At 43.5% G+C, this 20,561-nt stretch overlaps 1 protein-coding gene across 1 annotated transcript in view; it reads left to right on the top strand.

Annotated features, from left to right (window-relative positions):
• Positions 1–3,531: 3,531 nt before the first annotated feature.
• Positions 3,532–20,561, top strand: part of dtd1 (D-aminoacyl-tRNA deacylase 1) — a 178,157-nt gene continuing 161,127 nt past the window's right edge. The window contains exons 1-2 of the mRNA XM_048535466.1: positions 3,532–3,723; positions 18,279–18,369. Coding sequence (XP_048391423.1) covers positions 3,681–3,723; positions 18,279–18,369 — 134 coding nt within the window. The 5' untranslated portion in view covers positions 3,532–3,680. The remainder of the gene's footprint in view (positions 3,724–18,278; positions 18,370–20,561) is intronic.

The following is a 20,561-nucleotide window of genomic DNA, read 5'->3' as shown; positions in this document are numbered from 1 at the left end:
ACACACGACCCACTCTCTGTGTAAAAACATTCTCGCAAATGTGCTTTTTAAAACTTTCTCCTCTCGCCTTAAAAATATGCCCCCTAGTTTTGAACTCCCTCACCCTAGGGAAAAGACCCTTGCCATTCATCTTATCTATGCTCCTCATGATTTTATAAACCTCAATAATGTGAACTGTCAACCTTCTGTGCTCCAGTGAAAAAAGTCCCAGCGTTTTATATTTCAAACCCTCCATTCCCAGTGACAACCTGGTAAATCTTTTCTGAACCCTCTCCAGTTTATAATATTCTTCCTGTAAGGATCGATCAGAACTGCACACCAGAAGATGCCTCACCAACATTCTGTGCAACCTCAGCATGATGCCCCAACTCCTGTACTCAAAGGTCTGAGCATTGAAGATAAGTGTACTATAAACACCTTGCTAACCACCCTGTTTATATGTGATGCAAATTTCATGGAATTATATATCTGAACCCCTAGGTCTCTCCATTCTCTAACACTACCCAGGGCCCTGCCATTAATTGTATAAATTCTGTCTTCATTAGTATTAACAAAATGCAGTACCTCAGATTTATCCAAACCAAACTCCATCTGCCACACCTCAGCTCATTGATCCAATTGATCAAGATGCCATTATACCTTCATCACTGTCCACTATGCCACAAATTTGGTGTCATCTGCAAATTTACTAACCATGCTTCTCATGTTCCCTTCCAAATTATTTATATAAATGACGAACAAAAATGGGCTCAGTACCGATCCCGATGGAATAAAGCCAACTTTGTATCCAATTCACAAGCTCATGGTACCCTGGTATAGTTTAGAAATATCCAACCATAAAGCCCCTTGTCTGTGAAACCAGACAAAAGAAATGCAGCCAAGGTATTAAAAATGAAAACAGGAGACACTTGTGAGTTCTGTTTTAACATGATTCCAGTTATTTTCAAAATTGGATGGCAGGTATACTGTGAAAAAATTTAATTGCAAACATCTTTGATGGTTGATTTGGAAATGTCTATGAAAATATATATGGTAAGAGTAGGAACAAGCGTAGAGAAAAAAAACCTGTAAACATGTAGATGCTTATTGATACAGGAGTGTCAGTGAAGAAACATAGAATATAAATGCAGGAGTAGGCCATTCGCCCCTTTGAGTCATTCACTATGATCGTGACTGATCATTTAATTTGAGTATTCCGCTCCTGCTTCATCTCCATATCCCTTGGTCCCTTTGAATATATCTTATGAACTAGCCCCAACAACTTTCTGCGGGAGAGAGTTCCACAGATGCACAAATCTGAGTGAAAGAATTCTTCCCTATCTCAGTCTCGAATGGCTTATCTCTTATTCTTAGACTGTGACCCCTAGTTCTGGAACAGTGTGTGGTAGAACGGTACATGATTTCAATTCAATTCAATTCAAATGACCCAATTCCTGTGTTTTTTTTAAATTCGTTCATTGCTTGTGGGAATCTCTGGCTGGGCTGACATTTATTTTCTTTTCCTAGTTACAGGGATTTTGATTCCACAGGAGCCAGTATCCGCCCAATGTATTTTACAATTGCATCTTGAATTTGCTGGCTGCAGACCTTCCTTGAAATCGAGGCAAATAAGTCAGCAATATAACAACAATTTGCATGTGTACAGATGTAAAGTATGACTTTGACTGTCTGGCTTCATAGTGTTTCAACATAAAGCAGAATGAGGTAACTAGGCTGGCTCTATATTTAATATAAGCGATAGCCCAGCACCTGAGTGTCTCAATCTCTAAACTGCAATTATGGCTTCAACTTCTTTAGTCAGTGCAAATAATTTTTAATTGTTTCTTTGAATTTGAAGAAAAGCAGTATTAATATTCAGGTGGTGTCTTGGTCAATAATTTTTTTTCCCAATCCGGCAACTTGCTACTTATTCAACTGGTTTATGGGTTCTTACGATTTTTACCACTCTTGGTAAGTACATCTGTCATCGTAACAATCTCACATAAATTTGAAGATACGCAGGGTTCTACATGAATGCAAGCTTTTACATTTTCTTTCATATAGAGATAAGGTTGGAGACATTGAGGGGAAGAACCTACAGATAAGGATTGAGGATTTTAAAATATATGTGGAAAGGTTGCAGTTTAAGTTTTTAATGGTCTCAAATGTGCAGTTGAAAAGGCTAGATGTTCCCCGCATTTAGTGTTGTAAGTGCGGAGTAGGCAGGGAGCATAAAGGAGGCAGGAAAGGTAATTGTGAAGGAAAGAAGGCTGGGAATTTCTTTATATTTTCAGATTGTCTGGGAATAGTAAGAGTCTTATATGAAAAGAGATGTCCCTGATGTGCAGGATTTTCTTCTCTGGGAAGGTAATGATTGTCTGGATTTCTGTATGCCTTAGTGTTAGAACATAGAACATAGAACATTACAGCACAGTACAGGCCCTTCGGCCCTCGATGCTGTGCCGACCTGTCATACCGATCTCAAGCCCATCTAACCTACACTATTCCATGTACGTCCGTATGCTTATCCAATGATGACTTAAATGTACCTAAAGCGGGCGAATCTACTACCATTGCAGGCAAAGCGTTCCATTCCCTTACTACTCTCTGGCCAGATATCAAACAAGAATATATGCAGGAAGGAGATAGAATGCTTGGTGTCATGGTACAAAGATAATAGTCTCTTTCTCGATGTCTGCAAAATTAAAGAGCTAATCATTGACTTCAGGAAGAAAGGAGGACGACATCTCCATTTACATCAATGGAGTGGCAATGGAGATGATTGACAGCATCAAGTTCCTAGGAGTGACAATAAGCAACAATCTGTTCTGGTCCACCCACAGAGGTGCGATGGTCAGGAAGGCACAACAACACCTCTACTTCCTCAGGAGGATAAGGAAACTCAGTATGTCCATAAGGACCCTCACCAGCTTTTACAGATGCACCACAGAAAGCACTCTATTTGGGTACATCACAGCTTGGTATGGCAACTGCTCAGCCCAGGACAGTAAGAAACTACAGAAGGTTATGTGCACAGTCCAATTACGCAAGCCAACTTCCCACCCACTGATTCCATCTATACTTCACGTTGCCTCAGGAATGCAGCTAACAAAGACCCCACCCACCCTGGTTGTACTCTCTTTTAACCTCCTCTGTCAGGCAGAAGATACAGAAGCTTAAACACATGTATGATCAGGTTCAAGAACTTCCCTGCGTTGCGGAGGCTGGAACACCAAAAGTTTTTAAAGAGGACAGAGATAGACTTTTGAAATATCAATGATGCCATTTGAAGTTTTGAAACACTGAGGGCTGGGAGGAACTGACATGGATGAAGTGTTGAGGCCTGTGACAGTCTCAAGCCATGACCTTGTAGAATGGGTTGAGAGTAGAACTCTTGCCCCAATTTATTTCGCCCTATGAGCATCCTTGCTCTTGCAGGTACATGTGGTGGGTGTGTGTGAGAGAAAGAGGTGAGCCCTGCTCCACTATATTCCTGGGTTAATATTTTGTTAAATTGCAGTCTAAGTGTGCAGCTCTGCTCCTGTCCTGTAGGGGAATCACTGCGTTGCCTTTCAACAGCCTGTGCCCCTCTCTCTGTCTGCTTCTTTCATAGCTGTGACTGCACCAAGAGAGATATATTTATATATATATTTAAATCCCCGGCTTCCAGCTACCGCCTGGAAACACAGTTGCTGAACACCATGAAAGCTATTATTCAGAGAGTGGCGAAGGCCAGTGTCACAGGTCGGTGTGCTTTTTTATTTCTGTCCTTTTGCGGGGGGGGGGAGAGGGAAGGTGGCGAGTGGGGTTTTTGTTTTATTTGGTTAGCATTTATTAATTCATCACAAGGCACAAAGCAAAGGCCGGGGTTCGGTGCTGGGAGGTGGATTTGGGATGGTCCGCTGCGTGTGTAACAGACAGAGCTCGCTACATTTCAAAGCGCAGCGCTTGTCCCTTCCGCGTTCAGGGGAGCTGCTGTCTCTTCCGGGCAGAGCCTGTATTTACAAACTGCAGCCTGCACACACACACACACACACACACATATATCACAGAGAGGCACCTATGTCTGGCACCTATTGTTCAGCAGCACCAACTGCAACACACTCCCATTCGCACCGACAACGAGAGGCTCACTCTCTGATCAGAAACGTGCTCTTTCTGGGCCATCATGGGTGGATTTGCATTCATTTGCCCCACTCAGCCTGCTGGGCATGTTATTATACTCCAACACATTCCAGGATTTGAACACAGGTCTACTGACATTTACCGTTACACCCAACAAAAAAAATAGGGATGATCTCTACTGTTTAATGGGGATTTCCACTTTGCAGCTGCCGGCCAAATTGGGGTATGCAACAAGCATTTCCTGACAGCTTGAAACCATCCCACTCACACTCTTTGGACATTATCGTGTGAACCACAGGGGCGCCTCACCCCATTTTAGTTTTGAACTCATTAGGAGAAAATAAGAAGGAAAATATGAGGGATTCCAGGATACGCAAGGCCTTTGGGTGGGGTCTGGGGGTGGGTGGGTGGTGGTGGTGGAGTGATAGAGGGAATGAAAAAGTCTTGTATTTGCATAGCACCTTTCACGACCACAGGAAGCCCCAGCGCTCCTTGAAGCCACTTTTGCGACATAGACACTGTTGTATCGTAGCGAACAGCTTGCACACAGCAAGCTCCCACAGACAGGGTCACTTGGCCCTGGCTCGTGCCCACTTCAGTGATGTGGTGATCTGAGTTCCTTCTGCTTCCATCTCATGGCATTTAGAAAGTAGAGGTTGATAGTTGACACCATTTAGGCACTTTGTGTATACACGGGCAAATTTATGGGATCAAAACCTTACTCTGTTGCTGTGTATATAACAAGGACATGATTTTAAATTAAAATGTATTACTGAGCGTCTGAATGATGGACCTACTGAAATAGGCATTCCACAGAATTCATCAAGTACTAAGGATGATGGCCACTTTTGTGGTATTGAAGGATCTTGTCCTGACTAAGATTCTGCCCTTGAGATTATTTGATCTGGTGTAGATTTTCCTGGACTGTTGGGATTCCATTGCAATCAAAGTACTCTGGATGGCTGGAAATTTGAAATAAAATGCAGCAGGTCTGGTCGCATCTGTGGAGAGAGGAGCAGAGTTGAATTTTCGAGTTGAACGCGATACATTCAAGAACTGAGACGTTACCACCCGACCATTTATTGCTGTGTCTGGTGTTAGCCAGTTATTGATGTACTCAAGTAACCTTGCTGGGGATGGAGGTGAAAGAACAGCTGCGGTGCCCTTGTGAAAGAGAGATCCTGATGAGGCACACGGTGGTGGGAGTGAGGTTTGTGATGGTGGAATTGCTGACAGGTTTTTGAGTCTGGTTTGTTAACTGGAGGAAGAGCTACAAAACGTGATGCTGAGGATTCGGGATGTTTTCCTATTGATTGCACTGGAGATGTTGTAAACCATCAAGTCTTTACAGCGCAGAAGCAGGCACTCCAGCCAATTGAATTCACCCCAACCCTCCAAAGAGCGTCTCATCCAGACCAACCCCCTCCCCGCCAATCCCTGCATTCCCCATGGCTAACCCACCTGGCCTGCACATCATTAGACACAATGGCGATTTAGCATGGCCAATCCACCCTAACGCGCACATCTTTGTGGGCAGTGGGAAGAACCAGAGCACCTGGAGCAAACCCGTGCAGACTCAGGGAGAACGTGCAAACTCCACACAGACAGTCGCCCGAGGCTGGAATTGAACCCAGGTCCTTGGTGCTGTGAGGCAGCAGCGCTAACCACTGAGCCACTGCGCTGCCCCTAATATGTTCCACATGTGCTTTTATTCCTCATATTTTCTAACTGAGATGGGAGTTTAACCCTAGCTTCCTACCTCAGAGGTAGGGACACCACTGCACCACATGAGCCCCTTTGATGGGAATAAGGAGTTAGAATGTGCAAATTGGGGAAAGTACATATTTCGAAGGGAAAGAGGAAAGTGTGAAAGATTTATTACTGTACAAGAGGCCATTAATGATGGGAGTCTTGCAAATATGAAAACAGTGCCAGTATTGTAACTTACTGGTGTTCTAGGATTTCTCTATGCTCATGCACTATCTATCGTGACAGATGTGAATTGAGAACAGGGATAAAATTGATCAGTGTCAACTTGAATGCAAACTGCAAATCTAATTTTGCTAATAGTGTAGTAATCTTGGACACAACATATTTTTATACTGTTATAAGACAATGCAATGATATTACAATCCACTTAACTGACATTTGTGCTGTAATGGTTTAAACTCTAGTAATTATCTGAATTTTTAATATGCCACTCAGTTATTAGTCTTATGACATTAACTATGCTGAGGTGTTAATACAATTCAGAATTTTGAACGTTGACATGTAAACTCATAGTTTTTACTTTTGCATAAATTGCGGCCCAAGTCAATCTTGGAACAACATCGCTCATCTTTCCCATCATTTCATAAAATGGGCTCCCTCTGTACAAGTATCATTCAGTGAAATGTGCTTGTGCAGGTGATTTGAGAGAGCAGTCCAGCGGGAACATTAGTGGTAATGTTGTCAGTAATACAGAGACCAGGTTTAATGTTCTGGAGATGAGCTGAAATCCACTAACTGGTGGTGGTGAGGGTTGGATTTCAACTCAATCAAGTAATGATTCAGGAATAAAATGATAGTGATCTTATTCATGATGATCGTAGACCTACCAGATTGTCGTTAAAAACACACCTGGTTCACTATTTTGCTCCCTTCAGGGAAGGAAATGTGCCTGCCTTGCCGGGTCTGGCCTATATGTGACTCCAGGTTGATAGCAGTTTGGCTGAGTCTTCAGTTGCTCTTTGAAATGGCCTACCAAGTCACTCTGTACTAGATAGCCCACCGTCCCCCACTCAAGGGCAGCCAGGGAGGGGCACTAAATGTTGGCTTAGCCAGCAACGGTCACACCCTGAAAATAAATTTTAAAAATGATCCATTCTCTGGCTCTTTTCCTGTCGACAAACTACCAACATCACGTGTTTGTCAAGTACATATACCTCTTAGAAGGTATTATTGAATCAGTTCCTTCCCGCTCTTTTAGACTGGGCACCCAGATCAGTACAAAGCTGCATATTACGCCCATCCCTCCAAAAATGACCTGTATGTCACTGTGGGCTCTATTGCCAAGCCCTTTCAGTTTGTGGCGTCTGGCTAACAAACTGACCATCCACGTTTCTCTATATCTACCCTTTCGAAATCCTTCATGATTCTGAATGTCTTTCTCAAAATTCACTTCAGTCGTCTGCGCTGCGTGGGCAGACAATGCCAGCCAACTTCAGTCTGTCCACATAATTGAATCCCGCCATTGTATCATAGAGTTTTTAACAGCACGGAAACAGATCTTTCAGCCCAACTTGTCCGTGCTGACCCAAATTGATCTTGTCCTATTGGCCAGCATTTGGTCTGTATCCCCCTCAGGTCTTCCTATTCATATACCCCAGCCCTGGTACCATTCCAGTAAATCTTGTCCATCCTCTCCAAGACTTTGATATCCTTCCTAGAGTGTAGTTCTTATTTTTTCTTTCACAGGATATGGGTGTCACTGGCATTTGTTACAATCTGTAATCGCCATCAAATTGGAGGGTGCTTAAGAATCAGCCACATTGTTGTGGATTTGCAGGCACATGGAGACCAGACCCGGCCAGGGGCAGCAGGATTTCTTCGTGAAGGAGAGTAGAGACTTAGAGTCATACGGCATGCAAACACACCCTTTGGTCCAACCAGCCCATGCTGATCAAGTTCCCAAACTATACTAGTCCCACTTACCTGTGCTTGTCTCATGTCCCTCCAAACCTTTCCTATGCATGTACTTATCCAAATTCCTGTAAAAGTTGTAACTGAACCTGCATGTGTACCACTTTCTCTGGCAGCTCATTCTGCATATGAACCACTCTCTGTGTAAAAAACCAGAAGTTGCACCTCATGTCCTTTGTAAATCTTTCTCCCCTCACCTTAAAAATATGCTCCCTAGTTTTGAACTCCCCCATCCTAGGGAAAACATACTTGCCATCTACTTTATCTATGCCCCTCATGAGTTTATAAACCTATATACGGTCACCCCTCAATCTGTTACACTCCAGTGAGGAAAGGTCCCAGCCTATCCAGTCTCTCCTTGTAACTCAAACCCTCCATTCCTGGCAACATCCTGGTAAATCTTCTCTGAATCCTCTCCAGCTAAGTAACACCCTTTCCTGTAACAGGATGACCAGAACTGTACACGATATTCCAGAAAAAGCCTCAGCAACATTCCGTACAACCTCAACATCACGTCCCAACTCGTATAACCCCCAAAGGTCTGAGCAATGCAAGCAAGTGTGCTAAATGCCTTCTTAATAATCTGTCTGTGTGTGACACAAATTTCAAAGAACTATGTTCCTGAACCCCATGGTCTCTCTGTTCTACAACACTACCCAAGGCCCTACTTTTAATTGTATAAGTCCTGTCCTTGCTTGTTTTATCAAAATGCAATACCTCGCATTTATCCAAATTAGACTCCACCTGTCCAGAAATCGTCCATGATACACCAGCTATAGCCTAGCCAGTATTTTAATATAAATTTATTATAATTTACTTGTTTTTGTGCTCTTTGCTCCTTTCGTACAGCTTCCTTAGCCTGTATTGACTCCATCTAAGGATTTATCAACAATTTCTCTTATTACTGCACTTCCTTTAAAATTGTACTGCATGAATTGAAGAGTCGCAGAAAAAAAAATCTGGTCTAATAGTGACTACGTTGCTGATTGTTGTAAAAACCCATCTTATTCGCTAATGTCCGCTGCGGAAGGAAATTTGCAGTTCCCGGCTGGCCTGGCCTACTTGTGACTTCAGAGCCACAGCAATGTGGTTGATTCTTAACACTTAGGGATGGGTAGTAAATGCTGGCCTAGCCAGTGATGTCCACAGTCTTCCCAATGAACACTGACCCCACCTGAGACTATATCCAGGGTCTCTCTTGTTCCTTCACCTCTTTTAAAATGCTATTGTGCATGAAATAGATTGTTATTTTGATATCCAGAAAGTCAGTGAGAGAGACTTGAGAAGTAACAGACGCACTTAAAACAGTCAGAAGGATTCCATTAGGGTTTGTGGTCTAAAACATAGAAAAGCTTATGACCAGGATTGTGGTGTGCCACGAAGGGGGCAGGTATGTAAATGGTTGGGCGGGGGGGGTGCGGGGTTGGAGAGGGGGTGGGGGTTTTTTGGAGTTTAAGAGCCTGGCTAACAACCCCAGCAAAATGAATGGAGAGATGGACTCATGAAACACAATTGGATGGTGTTTGGCTCGTCTCGGCATGTACACCAGAAGCTGGAGGTGGAGACGGTGGGCGTTCACAATGGAAAATCAATGGGAATGTTGTTAACTTATTAATATTTATAGAGATGGATCTGAATTTAAATGAACTGTTTAATATGTGAAATCTACCAGCCAGCTGTTACTTTTTGTCTCATCAGCCTTCACCGTATCCCGATCTTGCCTGTGAAAATATCTACACTACATCCTGCTCTGAGTCTGTGCTCATTGTCTTTTTTTGTAAAATGAAACCAGCTATCCCGCTCGGTGTGTTGACGTTTGATTGGAAAGGCCTAGGCTTAGTTGCTGGTGATGTGACATTTGTCTCTGGCAGGGTGATTGGCCTGCTCCTGCCATATTTATATTTATACTGCCATATTTATCTTATCTGCCTGTTGCATCAACTGAGCATGAATTTTGAGGTACTGATGAATCAGACTGACATTTATTATAGCTAACTATCAAAGGTAAACATTATCCCGCTTGGACACCTAAGTGTATGGGTTAATATTAACCTATTATGTTACACTGAGCAACATGCTCCCAGTAGCATATCATGCTTCAAGTCACCCTGGGTATGATGGAGTCTGAGACTTTTATCCACTCAGATTGCGTATAACAATAGAGTGATCATATTGTCAGGACTCTGATGTAAAGAAAGTGCTGTTAATTATACACCACTGTTCCACAAGCCATCACAAACATATAAATGGTCAATTGAATCACGAATAGAGTTAATTTGTCTGATGTTGACCACTACCAAAGTTTAAAAAAACTCACACCATGTTTAAGCGATAAACAAGAAAACAAAAATATATTTATTGTTAACAAACTCATCCTTTAAAAATGGCAAAGCAGATTATTAATTCATAATATGCAAACTGAAACTATATTCTCTTTAACCCTAACACACACATTCATTCCTTTGATTTGATTTATTATTGCCATATGTACCGAAGTACAATGAAAAGCTGTGTTTTACGTACAGTACAGACAGATCATGCCAAAAAAAAGTTTGAGATGATAGAACAGAGTGAGGAATACAATATTATGGCTCCAGCGAAGGTTCACAAAGAGTGATATCAACACTACATTTGATATTTGACATGTTCATCCAGAAGTCTAATAACAGCGGGGAAGAAGCTGTTCTTGAATCTGTCAGTATGTGTGCTTAAGTTTTTGTATCTTCTGCCCAATGGAAGAGGTTGGAAGAGATTACAACCGGGGTGGGAGGGGTGTTTGATGTTGGTTGCTTTGTTGAGGCAGCAACAAGTGTAGTGGGAGTCAATAGAAGGAAGATTGACTTGTGTAATGGACTGGGATGTGTTCACAACTCTCTGTAGTTTTGTATAGTGCTGGACAGAGCAGTTGCCATACCAAGCTGTGATGTATCTGGATAGAGTGCTTTCTATGGTGCATTTATAAAAGTGCCGAATTTCTTTAGCTTTCTGAGGAAGTAGAGGTGTTGTTGTGCCTTCTTGACTATCATATCAACATGGATAGTCTAGGACAGATTATTGGTGGTCGCCACTCCTAGGACCTTGATGCTCTCTCTTGACCATCTCCATTGACGTAGGTAGGAACGTGCTCTCTACCTTGCTTCCCGAAGTCATTATTTGAGGTCCGTCAGCAAATTTGTAGATGGAGTTTGAATGAGATTTGGCCACACAGTCAGGGGTGTATAAGGAGTACAGTAGGGGGCTGAACACACAGCCTTGCAGAGTGCCATTGTTGAGGATTGTTATGCAGGAGGTGCTGTTGCCTATCCTCACTGATATGTGGTCTGTGGGTCAGGAAGTCAGGATCCAGTTGCAGAGGGTGGAACGTAGACCAAGGTCTTGGGGTTTGGAGATTAACTTTGTTGGAATTATAGTGTTGCAGGCAAAGCTGTAGTCAATAAATTGGAGCCTGAAGTAGCTATCCTTGTTATCCAAATGTTCCAGGGTTGAGTATAGGGCCAGGGAGATGATGTTTGCTGTGGATCTGTGGTGCTGGTAGGCAAATTGCAACGGAATAGCTCAGGCTGAGAGGCTCGAGTTGATATGAGCCATGACTAACCTCTCGAAGCACTTCATAATTATGGGGATCAGAGCCATCAAGTTGTAGCCATTGAGGCACGCTGCATGTGTTTTCTTTGGTACTGGGATAGTGGTGAAGCAGATGGGGACTTCAGATTGTCGTAAGGAGAGGTTAAGGACGTCACCGAGTACTCCCGCCAGCTGATCCGCATAGGATCTGAGTGTGCGGCCGGGGACTCCATCTGGGCCAGTCACTCCCCGTGGGTTCACTCTCAGAAAGGCCGAACTGATGTCTGTAGAGGTAGCTGAGGGAACAGGTTCACCCCCGAGGCTGTCATCGTTTCACTGACCTTCTGTTTGAACCCGAGCGAAAATACAGGTACCGCATCAGAGAGGGACGTATTTTTGTCCGCTATTCTGTTTTGTTTCAATTTGTACCCTGTTATGTCATCTAGGCCTTGCCACAGACAACGGGTATCTATGTGGTTAGCTCGGGTCTCTAGCTTAGTCTGGTATTGCCTCTTGGCCTCTCTAATGGCCCCATGGAGGTTCCTGTAAAGGTCAGTACTGTTTGAATTGAACGCCGCCTGGCTGCAATAGGATAAGCAAGGCAAAGAGCCCTGCAGAAATATCATGGGTGGAAAACACAGGCAAAATGAAACAAATTCTGCGAATCAAGAGAACAAAACCACGAGGTTGGTATGATGTACTTTCTCACCATTCCGTCTCTTTTGTTTTCGGCGATGATTTCAATGTTGTCGATGATGATGCAGTTGTCAATTGCAGGGAATCATCATTTCGGTAACCACTGTTGCACAAAAGCCCTCATATGACAGTACCATTGTGCTAAATGAGATAGCCTTAGGACAATTTAACAAATCCATGTGTTGGAGGCCATCAAGTCCCAGAACCAGCCACCTCATAGCCTGATGTATACCTTAGTCTTTATTAATTTACAGAATGTGGACTTTGCTAGGCAGGCCAGCATGTATTGCTCATCCCTAACTGTCCTCAAGAAGGTAGTGGTGAGCTGTTTTCTATGATATAGTTCACCAGTGATTTTAGTGAGAGAGCTCAAGGACTTCAGCGCAGAGCCATTCAAATGATTAAGCAGTGTTGCATGCAGCATAGTCTAGATAAGCATTTGGTCTTAGGCTGACAGGCAGGTAAAGTTCAGGTTGCACAAATACGAGGCAGGAATGACTTCCAACATGATGTTTAACTACACAGTACAAGACGAGGCTGAAGCATTCACAACAGTTGTTAGCTCTCCTTGTAAAGGGCCTCAGCATCACAGATGCAAGCTTTTAGCCAACTAGGTTCACTCCACGCGGTATCACAAGATGGCTGGAAATACCGGATACTGCAAAGGCTGTGGACCCTGGCTACATTCCAGCAATAGCACCGAAGATTTGTGCTCCAGAACTTCCCGCATTCCTGTCCAAGCTGTTCCAATGCAGCTACAACAATGGCATCTACCCATTCCTGTGGAAAATTTGTCCTGGTATATTCTGTACACAAAGCAGGACAAATCCAACCCAACCAATTCCTCTTCGATTGTCTACTGTTGACCATCAGTTAAGGGATGGAAGGTGCCATCAATAGTGCTACCGAGCATCACTTTCTCAGCAAAAACTTGCTCACTGATGCCAGTTTGGATTTCTGCCAGGGCCACTCAGTTCCTGACCTCGCTACAGCCTAGGGTCAAACATGTACCAAAGTGCTAATTCCACAGGTGAGCTAAGAGTGCCTTGCTTGGACATCAAGTCCACATTTGACACCGTGTGGTATTGAGGAATCCAAGTGAAACAAGCCAGGGGGACTCATGGTGAAAACTCTCTGCTGATAGGAGTCAGACCTGATACAAATGAAGATACCGGGAGACTGAAGGTTGGCTAACGTGGCATTACTATTTAAGAAAGGTGGGTAAGGAAAAGTGAAGAAACTGTAGGCCCGTGAGCCTGACATCAGTGGCGGACTAGTGGTTGGAGGGAATCCTGAGGGACAGAATTTACATGTATTTGGAAAGGCAAGGACTGATTAGGGATAGTCAACATAGCTTTGTGTCTAGGAAATTGTGTCTCAATAACTTGATTGCTTCTTCAAAAAATTCAATGAGGAGGATTGATGAGGCTAGAGCAGTGGATATGATCTATATGGATCTCAGCAAGGGTTCAGCAAGGTTCCCCATGTTTGAACCCAGGCAGTAGTGAGGTCAGGAACTAAGTGGTTAGCAAGGTTAGATCATATGGAATACAGAGAGTACTAACCATTTGAATACAGAACTGGCTCAAAGATGTTAGACATAGGGTGCAGGTGGAGGGTTGCTTTTCAGACTGTGACCAGCCTGTGACCAGCGGTGTGCCTCAAGAATCCGTGCGGGGTCCACTGCTTTTTGTCATTTGTATAAATGATTTGGATGTGAACACAGGAAGTATCATTTGTAAGTTTTCAGATGACACCAAAAATAGAGGTGTAGTGGACAGCGAAGAATACCTCAAAGTACAACAGGATCTTTATCAGATGGGCCAAGGATGACAGATGGAGTTTAATTTATATAAATATGAGGTACTGCATTTTAGAAAGGCAAATTGGGGCAGGACTTCAGCAATTAATGGTAAATACCCGGGGAGTGTTGCTGAACAAAGAGACCTCGGAGTGCAGGTTCATACTTTGTTGAAAGCGGCGTCACAGATAGATAGGATAGTGAAGATGGTGCTTGGTATGCTTGTCTTTCTTGGTCATGGCATTGAGTACAGGAGCTGGAAGGTCATGTGACAGCTGTACAGGACATTGGTGAGGTCACTTTTGGAAAATTGCGTGTAATTCTGGTCTCTTGCTATCGGAATAAAGCACAAACCAGGTTTCTGTACTTAACAAAAATGACTATTTACTGCAAATGATTAAATTCTAGATACTGGTAAACATTCATGAGCCATCAACATCTAACTGTACTAGTTATCACAGGGTCATAGGATCATAAGAACTACACAGCATGGAAACACCCTTTGGTGCAACTCATCGATGCTGACTAGATATCCTAAATGAACCTACACACACAAGAAGTTGCTGGAAAAGCTCAGCAGGTCTGGCAGCATTGGTGGAGAGAAATCAGAGTTCATGTTTCAGGTCGAGTGACCCTTCCTCAGAACTGTTTGTTTTTATTTTCTCAATTAATTTAGTCCCATGTGCCAGCATTTGGCCCATATCTCTTGAAACTCTTCCAAATCATTACCCATCCAGATGCCTTTCGAATGTTGTGATTGTACCAGCCTCGTAGATCATAGAATCCCTACAGCGTTGAAACAAGCTCTTCAACCCAACAAGTCCACACTGACCGTTGGAGCATCCACCCAGACCCATCGCTCTATAACCCACCTGATCTACACATCCCTGAACACTACAGGAAATTTAGCATGGCCAATCCACCTAACCTGCACATCTCTGGACTGTGGGAGGAAACCCATGCGGACACAGGGAGAATGTGCAAACTCCACACAGACAGTTGCCCAAGGGTGGAATCAAACTTGGGCCCCTGGCGCTGTGAGGCAGCAGTGCTAATCACTGTGCCACCCCTGTACCACTTCCTCTGGCAGCTCATTCCATACACACACCACCCTCTGCGTGAAAAAGTTGCCCCTTTGTATCTTTCCCCTCTCACCTTAAACCTATGCCCTCCAGCTTTGGACTCCCCAACCCTGGAGGCAGAAAATCCTTGGCTTTTCATCCTATCCTTGTCCCTCATGATTTTATAAACCTTTATGATGTCTTCTAAGTCCTCTCCTTAAACACACACACACTCACACGCACACGCACACGCACACACACACGCACAAACTCGGACAGGCATGAACATAAAATGGATGCTATGAGCAGAGGGAAGGACTGGGAAGGTAGTTCAGTGATCCCAGTCCACAATGTTTGCTGAGATGATCGTTTTGACTTGTTAGCAGTTTCTGTTCCTTGATCTGCCTTCTCCAGATACTTGTGGCCACAGTTGTAAAGTTTTTTACTTCTTGTACAGCTTACAGTAATGAATGAGGAAAAATATGTTGGCTTTCTTCAAGCTTGAGGTGATTTTTACTGCAAACAAAAGAGTCAGCATCATGTGACTTGTTTCTAAAAGTGTAGCTATCTTTTCCACACTCCTTACTTTCTGAAGCAGTCCTTTTCCCATTTCAGTGCACAGTCAAAAACAACATAGAAATAAAATGATAAGGTCTTTACAATTCCCTGATATTTAAAGTCTGTATCTCTCAAGTCCTGAAGGTGATAAGCCTCAATGAGTAAACATGGTAGCGATGAAGAGGTGGCGAAATATTAGGTGACTCTGCCTTGGATTACTGCCTTATCGAGATCTGAGATAACCAGGATGAGGAGCAACAGTCAAGTTAGTTTAAGATAACCAGGTGTAGAGCTCGATGAGCTAAGCAGCATCAGAGGCCAAGCAGCATCAGAGGAGCAGGAAGGCTGACGTTTTGGGTCTAGACCCTTCTTCCTCAGTGGATCTCTCTCCCACTGCAACTCTCTCGTAATCTCAGGAAAAAGGGTCCTGGCCTGAAACGTCAGCCTTCCTCCTCCTCTGATGCTGCTTGCCCTGCTGTGTTCATCCAGCTCTACACCTTGTTATCTCAGATTCTCCAGCATCTGCAGTTTCTACTATCTCTGAGTCAGGTTAGTTGTCGACTTGAGAATTCTCCAGCACCAACTGCAATATACCATGTAACTGAATCCCTGATGATCACAGCAGTACTGGCAACCCTAATTCTAGTCCCTTGTGCAATCTCAATTATTGCAAGCTCTGCCATTAACTCTCATGCTTTCGGCTTCCTTGTTCCTAATTGCTTTTGCGGAGAGTAGCTAACAAAGTGCAAATAACAATCTGTTGTTACTGAAAGTCTGACATTTGCTATGCTAAGCTCTGCCAGGGACCAAGCGGTGACAGTGTGGTGTTACGGTGAGCTCAGTTACATCAATTTACACTTTCATTTATTAACATATGGCAGTATGAAGTGGTAGTACAGCTGAGTAAGCAATAAGCAGAAACCATTGTCGAATTAAAAACAAAGTACAGCGTATAAGGAGGCTTGTAAGATTTAACATGTCAAGATAATCCCTGGTTAGTAATTGGAAAAGAAAACAGCGAATTCAATCATCATTAACACATTTACTCAAAATTGCTCAATGCTCAGAGATAGTGATCCTCAAGCAATGAACCTCTGTACTCCTTTACCGATGCAAGTTGTTGTTCCCATAAATAGTGGGCAAACAAATTTAATGCATGACTGAAAAGACTGTGAAAGTCAACCGTAATTATTAGTTGACGTTGAGATCCAAATGAGATCTCAATGGGATCAGAATGATGTGGCTCCCTCTAGAGCCATCCACTGAATAGCAGGGCAGGCTTGATGGGCTGAATGGCCAGCTCCTGTTCCTACTTTTCTCTGTTAGGCATTGAGTCAGTTGCTTCAAAGTCCAAGGTCCAAGGACCAAGTCCCATTCTAGGGATAGAATACCGACACTCTGATACAGTACCACTGAAGTTTTGCAGTGTCCATGTCCAGGTCAACACTTATCCCACAACAAACTTCGAGAACACAGATAACCTAGTCAGTGTGGCTTTATTTTATTCTCTTTGGGCATCACTAGCTGAACCAATGTTTCTTACCCAGCCCTTGTTTCCCTTGAGGAGGTGGTGCTGAGCTGCCTTCTTGAACTGCTGCAGTCCATGTGTTGTAGGTTGACCCACAATGCTGTTTGGGACAGAATTCCGGGATTTTGCCCTATTGACAGTGAGGGAATGGCGATTTATTTCAAAGCCAGGACGGTGAGCGGCTTGGAAGAGACCTTGCAGGTGGTGATGTTCCCATGTACCTGCTGCCCTTGTCCTTCGAGGTGGAAGTGGTCTTGGGATTGGAAAGTGTTGCTTGAGGATGTTTGGTGAATTTGTGCAGTGCACCTCGCAGGTGGTACATACTGCTGCTATTGACCATCGGTGGTGGAGGGAGTGGATGTTTGTGGGAGTTTTTGTGTACAGATTGGGTGCTATTTCCTATAGTACAAGAGTAAATACAATTCAAAATGTACTTTATTGGCTGGAAAGTGCTATGAAATGTCTGGGGCCTGTGATAATTGTGAAATAAGTACAGGTAAAAACCAAAAGAATGGCCTAGTGGTATTATTGCTGGACTGTTAACCCAGAGACCCAGGTGGTGTTCTAGGGACATGGTTCAAATCCCACCACAGCACATTATAGAGTTTGAATTCAATAAATGTCTGGAATCTAACAATGACTATCAAATCATTGTTGACTGTTGGGAAAAATTCATCTGATTCATTAGTGTCCTTTAGGGAAGGAAACAGCTATTCTTACCTGGTCTGGTCGATATGAGCCCAGACCCACAGCAATGTGGTTGACTCCTAATTGCTCTCTGGACAGAGAGCAATGGGCAATAAATGCTGGTCTGGTGAGTGACGCCCACATCCCATATATGAATAAACGGAATCAAAAACAGAAATTGCTAGACAATCTCAACAGATCTGGCAGCAAAAGTCATAGAATCATACAGCACAGAAACTCACCCTTTGGTCCAACCAGTCTGTGCCGAACATAATCCCAAACTAAAATAGCCCCATCTGCCTGCGATTGGCCCATAGCCCTCCAGGGGCTAATGTTTCAGGTCCGGTGACCCTTCTTTAGAACCGGAAAGGGGCTTGTTTTATGCAATTAAATGCAGGTTTTTTTTTAAAACAGGTAATGGTGATGCTCTGACATTGCAAAATTAGTAGGACCAATGAAAGATAGCAATCAATATCAAAGAGATACCAGAAAGGGATGAAAAAGATGGAACAGTGTCCACTGTGTGCCCAGTTATGGTCAGGATTTTAAGGATGTATTTCACTCGATTTCACAAAGGTTTCTTTTTTTTATTTCCCAGTGGGTGAGGAACAAATCAGCTCAATAGGACGAGGTATCTGTGTGCTGCTTGGCATCTCGGTGGAAGACACCCAGAAAGACATGGAGTATATGTGAGTGCACTTTTAAACAGAAAATGCTCTTGTTCAAGATAGAAATGTGCTATTGGAGAACAGACCTGATAAAGTAATTATTGTTCATCATTTTAATAGCTTTTGATAGAAAGTGACCCTGTTACCAGCAAGCTTTTTGATTGAAAATGTGTTTGATAATAATTTATGCAATATATTGCAATTACTGGGCAAAAGGTATGAAATTAAGTAGCTTTGAATCACATTTTCTGCTGCACAATAGGCATTATATGTAGCTAATCTCCTGTGTGTAAGGAGTCATTTCCTCCAGACAGCAAGGCTATAGAGAAATCTTTTATTCATTCATTTTTTTTCACTTGCAGTGCCCTTCCAATAATAAAGCTATAAAGGGACACTTAGAGCTGAATCTTAACAGTCCTCAGCAGAAGGGAACAACTAATAGTGAGTTTAACCATAAAACAAAGGACAAATGCATCATAGATAACAAAGTGTGGAGCTGGATGAACGTGGCAGGCCAAGCAGCATCTCAGGAGCACAAAAGCTGACGTTTTGGCCCTAGACCCTTCAGCAGAGAGCCTCTCTCTGCTGAAGGGTCTAGACCTGAAACGTCAGCTTTTGTGCTCCTGAGATGCTGCTTGGCCTGCCATGTTCATCGAGCTCCACTCTTTGTTATCTCGGATTCTCCAGCATCTGCAGTTCCCATTATCACTGATACAAATGCATCATAGTTCGGCAACTGCTCTGCCCAGGACCGTAAGAAACTACGGAAAGTTGTGACCCAGCCCAGTCCGTTGCATAAGCCAATCTTCCATCCATTAACACCATCTATGCTTCTCACTACCTCGGGATGACAACCAACATCATCAAAGACCCCGTCCCACACCGATTATAATCTCTTCCAGCCTCTTCCGTCAAGCAGATGATTCAAAATTAAACACAAGTCCCAGCAGATTCAAGAACAGCTTATTCCCTGCTCTAATTAGGTTTCTGAATGGACCTCTCACTCTTAATGTTGATCTCGCTCTCTGTGCATGTTCTCTGCAGCTGTAGCATTGTATTCCTCACTCTGTCCTATTACCCTAACGCACTTTGCATGGTATGATCTGCCTGTACTGCATGCGAAACAAAGCTTTTCACTGTACCTAGGTACATGTGATGATAATAAATCAAATTGAATTGACGAAATATGTCTATGCACTGGGCTCCAAGGGTTCACTGGTTGCAGAGATCCTCAGGTGAGCTGGTGAACTTTGCAGTCTTCCTTTGTGTGGGGTCACAGCCCAGCTCATGGGCATTGCCAGGGAAGAAGGTGGGTGGTCAGCCAGTGTATGTTTTGAAAGAGATTTGCAGATCTGTCTCAGTTGCTGCAAAAGGACATCAAAGTCACCTCAGACGTTGCAGTTTATAATATTGCAAATCCCTAGACCTCCTGTAACAAGTCTCCGAATGCTAGCTTTCTGTCTGCATCTGCATTTGCAATCTGTAATTGGCAGGTATTTGGGATGAAGTATTTTGTAAATATTGGGCTGAATTTTCTTCCGTTCTTAGGATCTTTGGTCATCGGCAAAATGGAGCCCTGCTCGCGTCAAAGCTGCATCTGGTTCCATGAACCTACGCGCAGTCAGGCTGCCGGCATGTTCACTGTCTAATTAAAAATGAAAAGTGGAGAGAGGGTGGTGGGGTCTTGGAAGAGGAAGATGCAGCTGAGGAGGATGGAAAGCAGAGCTCTGTCTCAGGCTGAAGGTGCATTCAAAAGGCTCCATCGTGGCTGGTCAATAAAACAAGCCCAGTGCTGGGGGTGCCATCAATGTGGAGAATGCTTGTGCCTGTTGACTATGCTCCATTCCAACCATGTGGTTTTGTCTCAGTGTCACGCACCAAAGCCTCCAACAGATGTTCCTCAAACTCCCACCACAAAGCATTTCTGGATTCCTGACGCAGTTTTTGAGCTTTCAATAGCATTTAATTTCTGCGCAAAATTAAGGATTGGCTTCCCTTTTAAATACCTTTAATTGGATAACTGCTTTGGACATGTGGATAGTTACTGTCAAAGGAGCCCACCCTGCCCCCTGAAAAGTCTTCATGAGGTGGAAATATATCACGGAGTGGAGCTGATGTGCCTCATTCCTACCACCCCCATCCCTGTGACCCTGCCTTTCCCAGGGCTAATCTACCTAACCTGCATATCCCTGGGAACTGTGAGCAATTTAGCA

Source organism: Stegostoma tigrinum, chromosome 9 (assembly GCF_030684315.1).
Source record: "Stegostoma tigrinum isolate sSteTig4 chromosome 9, sSteTig4.hap1, whole genome shotgun sequence".
Classification (NCBI taxonomy): Eukaryota; Metazoa; Chordata; class Chondrichthyes; order Orectolobiformes; family Stegostomatidae; genus Stegostoma; species Stegostoma tigrinum.
Note: the sequence above shows the minus strand (reverse complement) of the source record. Positions and strands in the feature narration are given on the sequence as shown.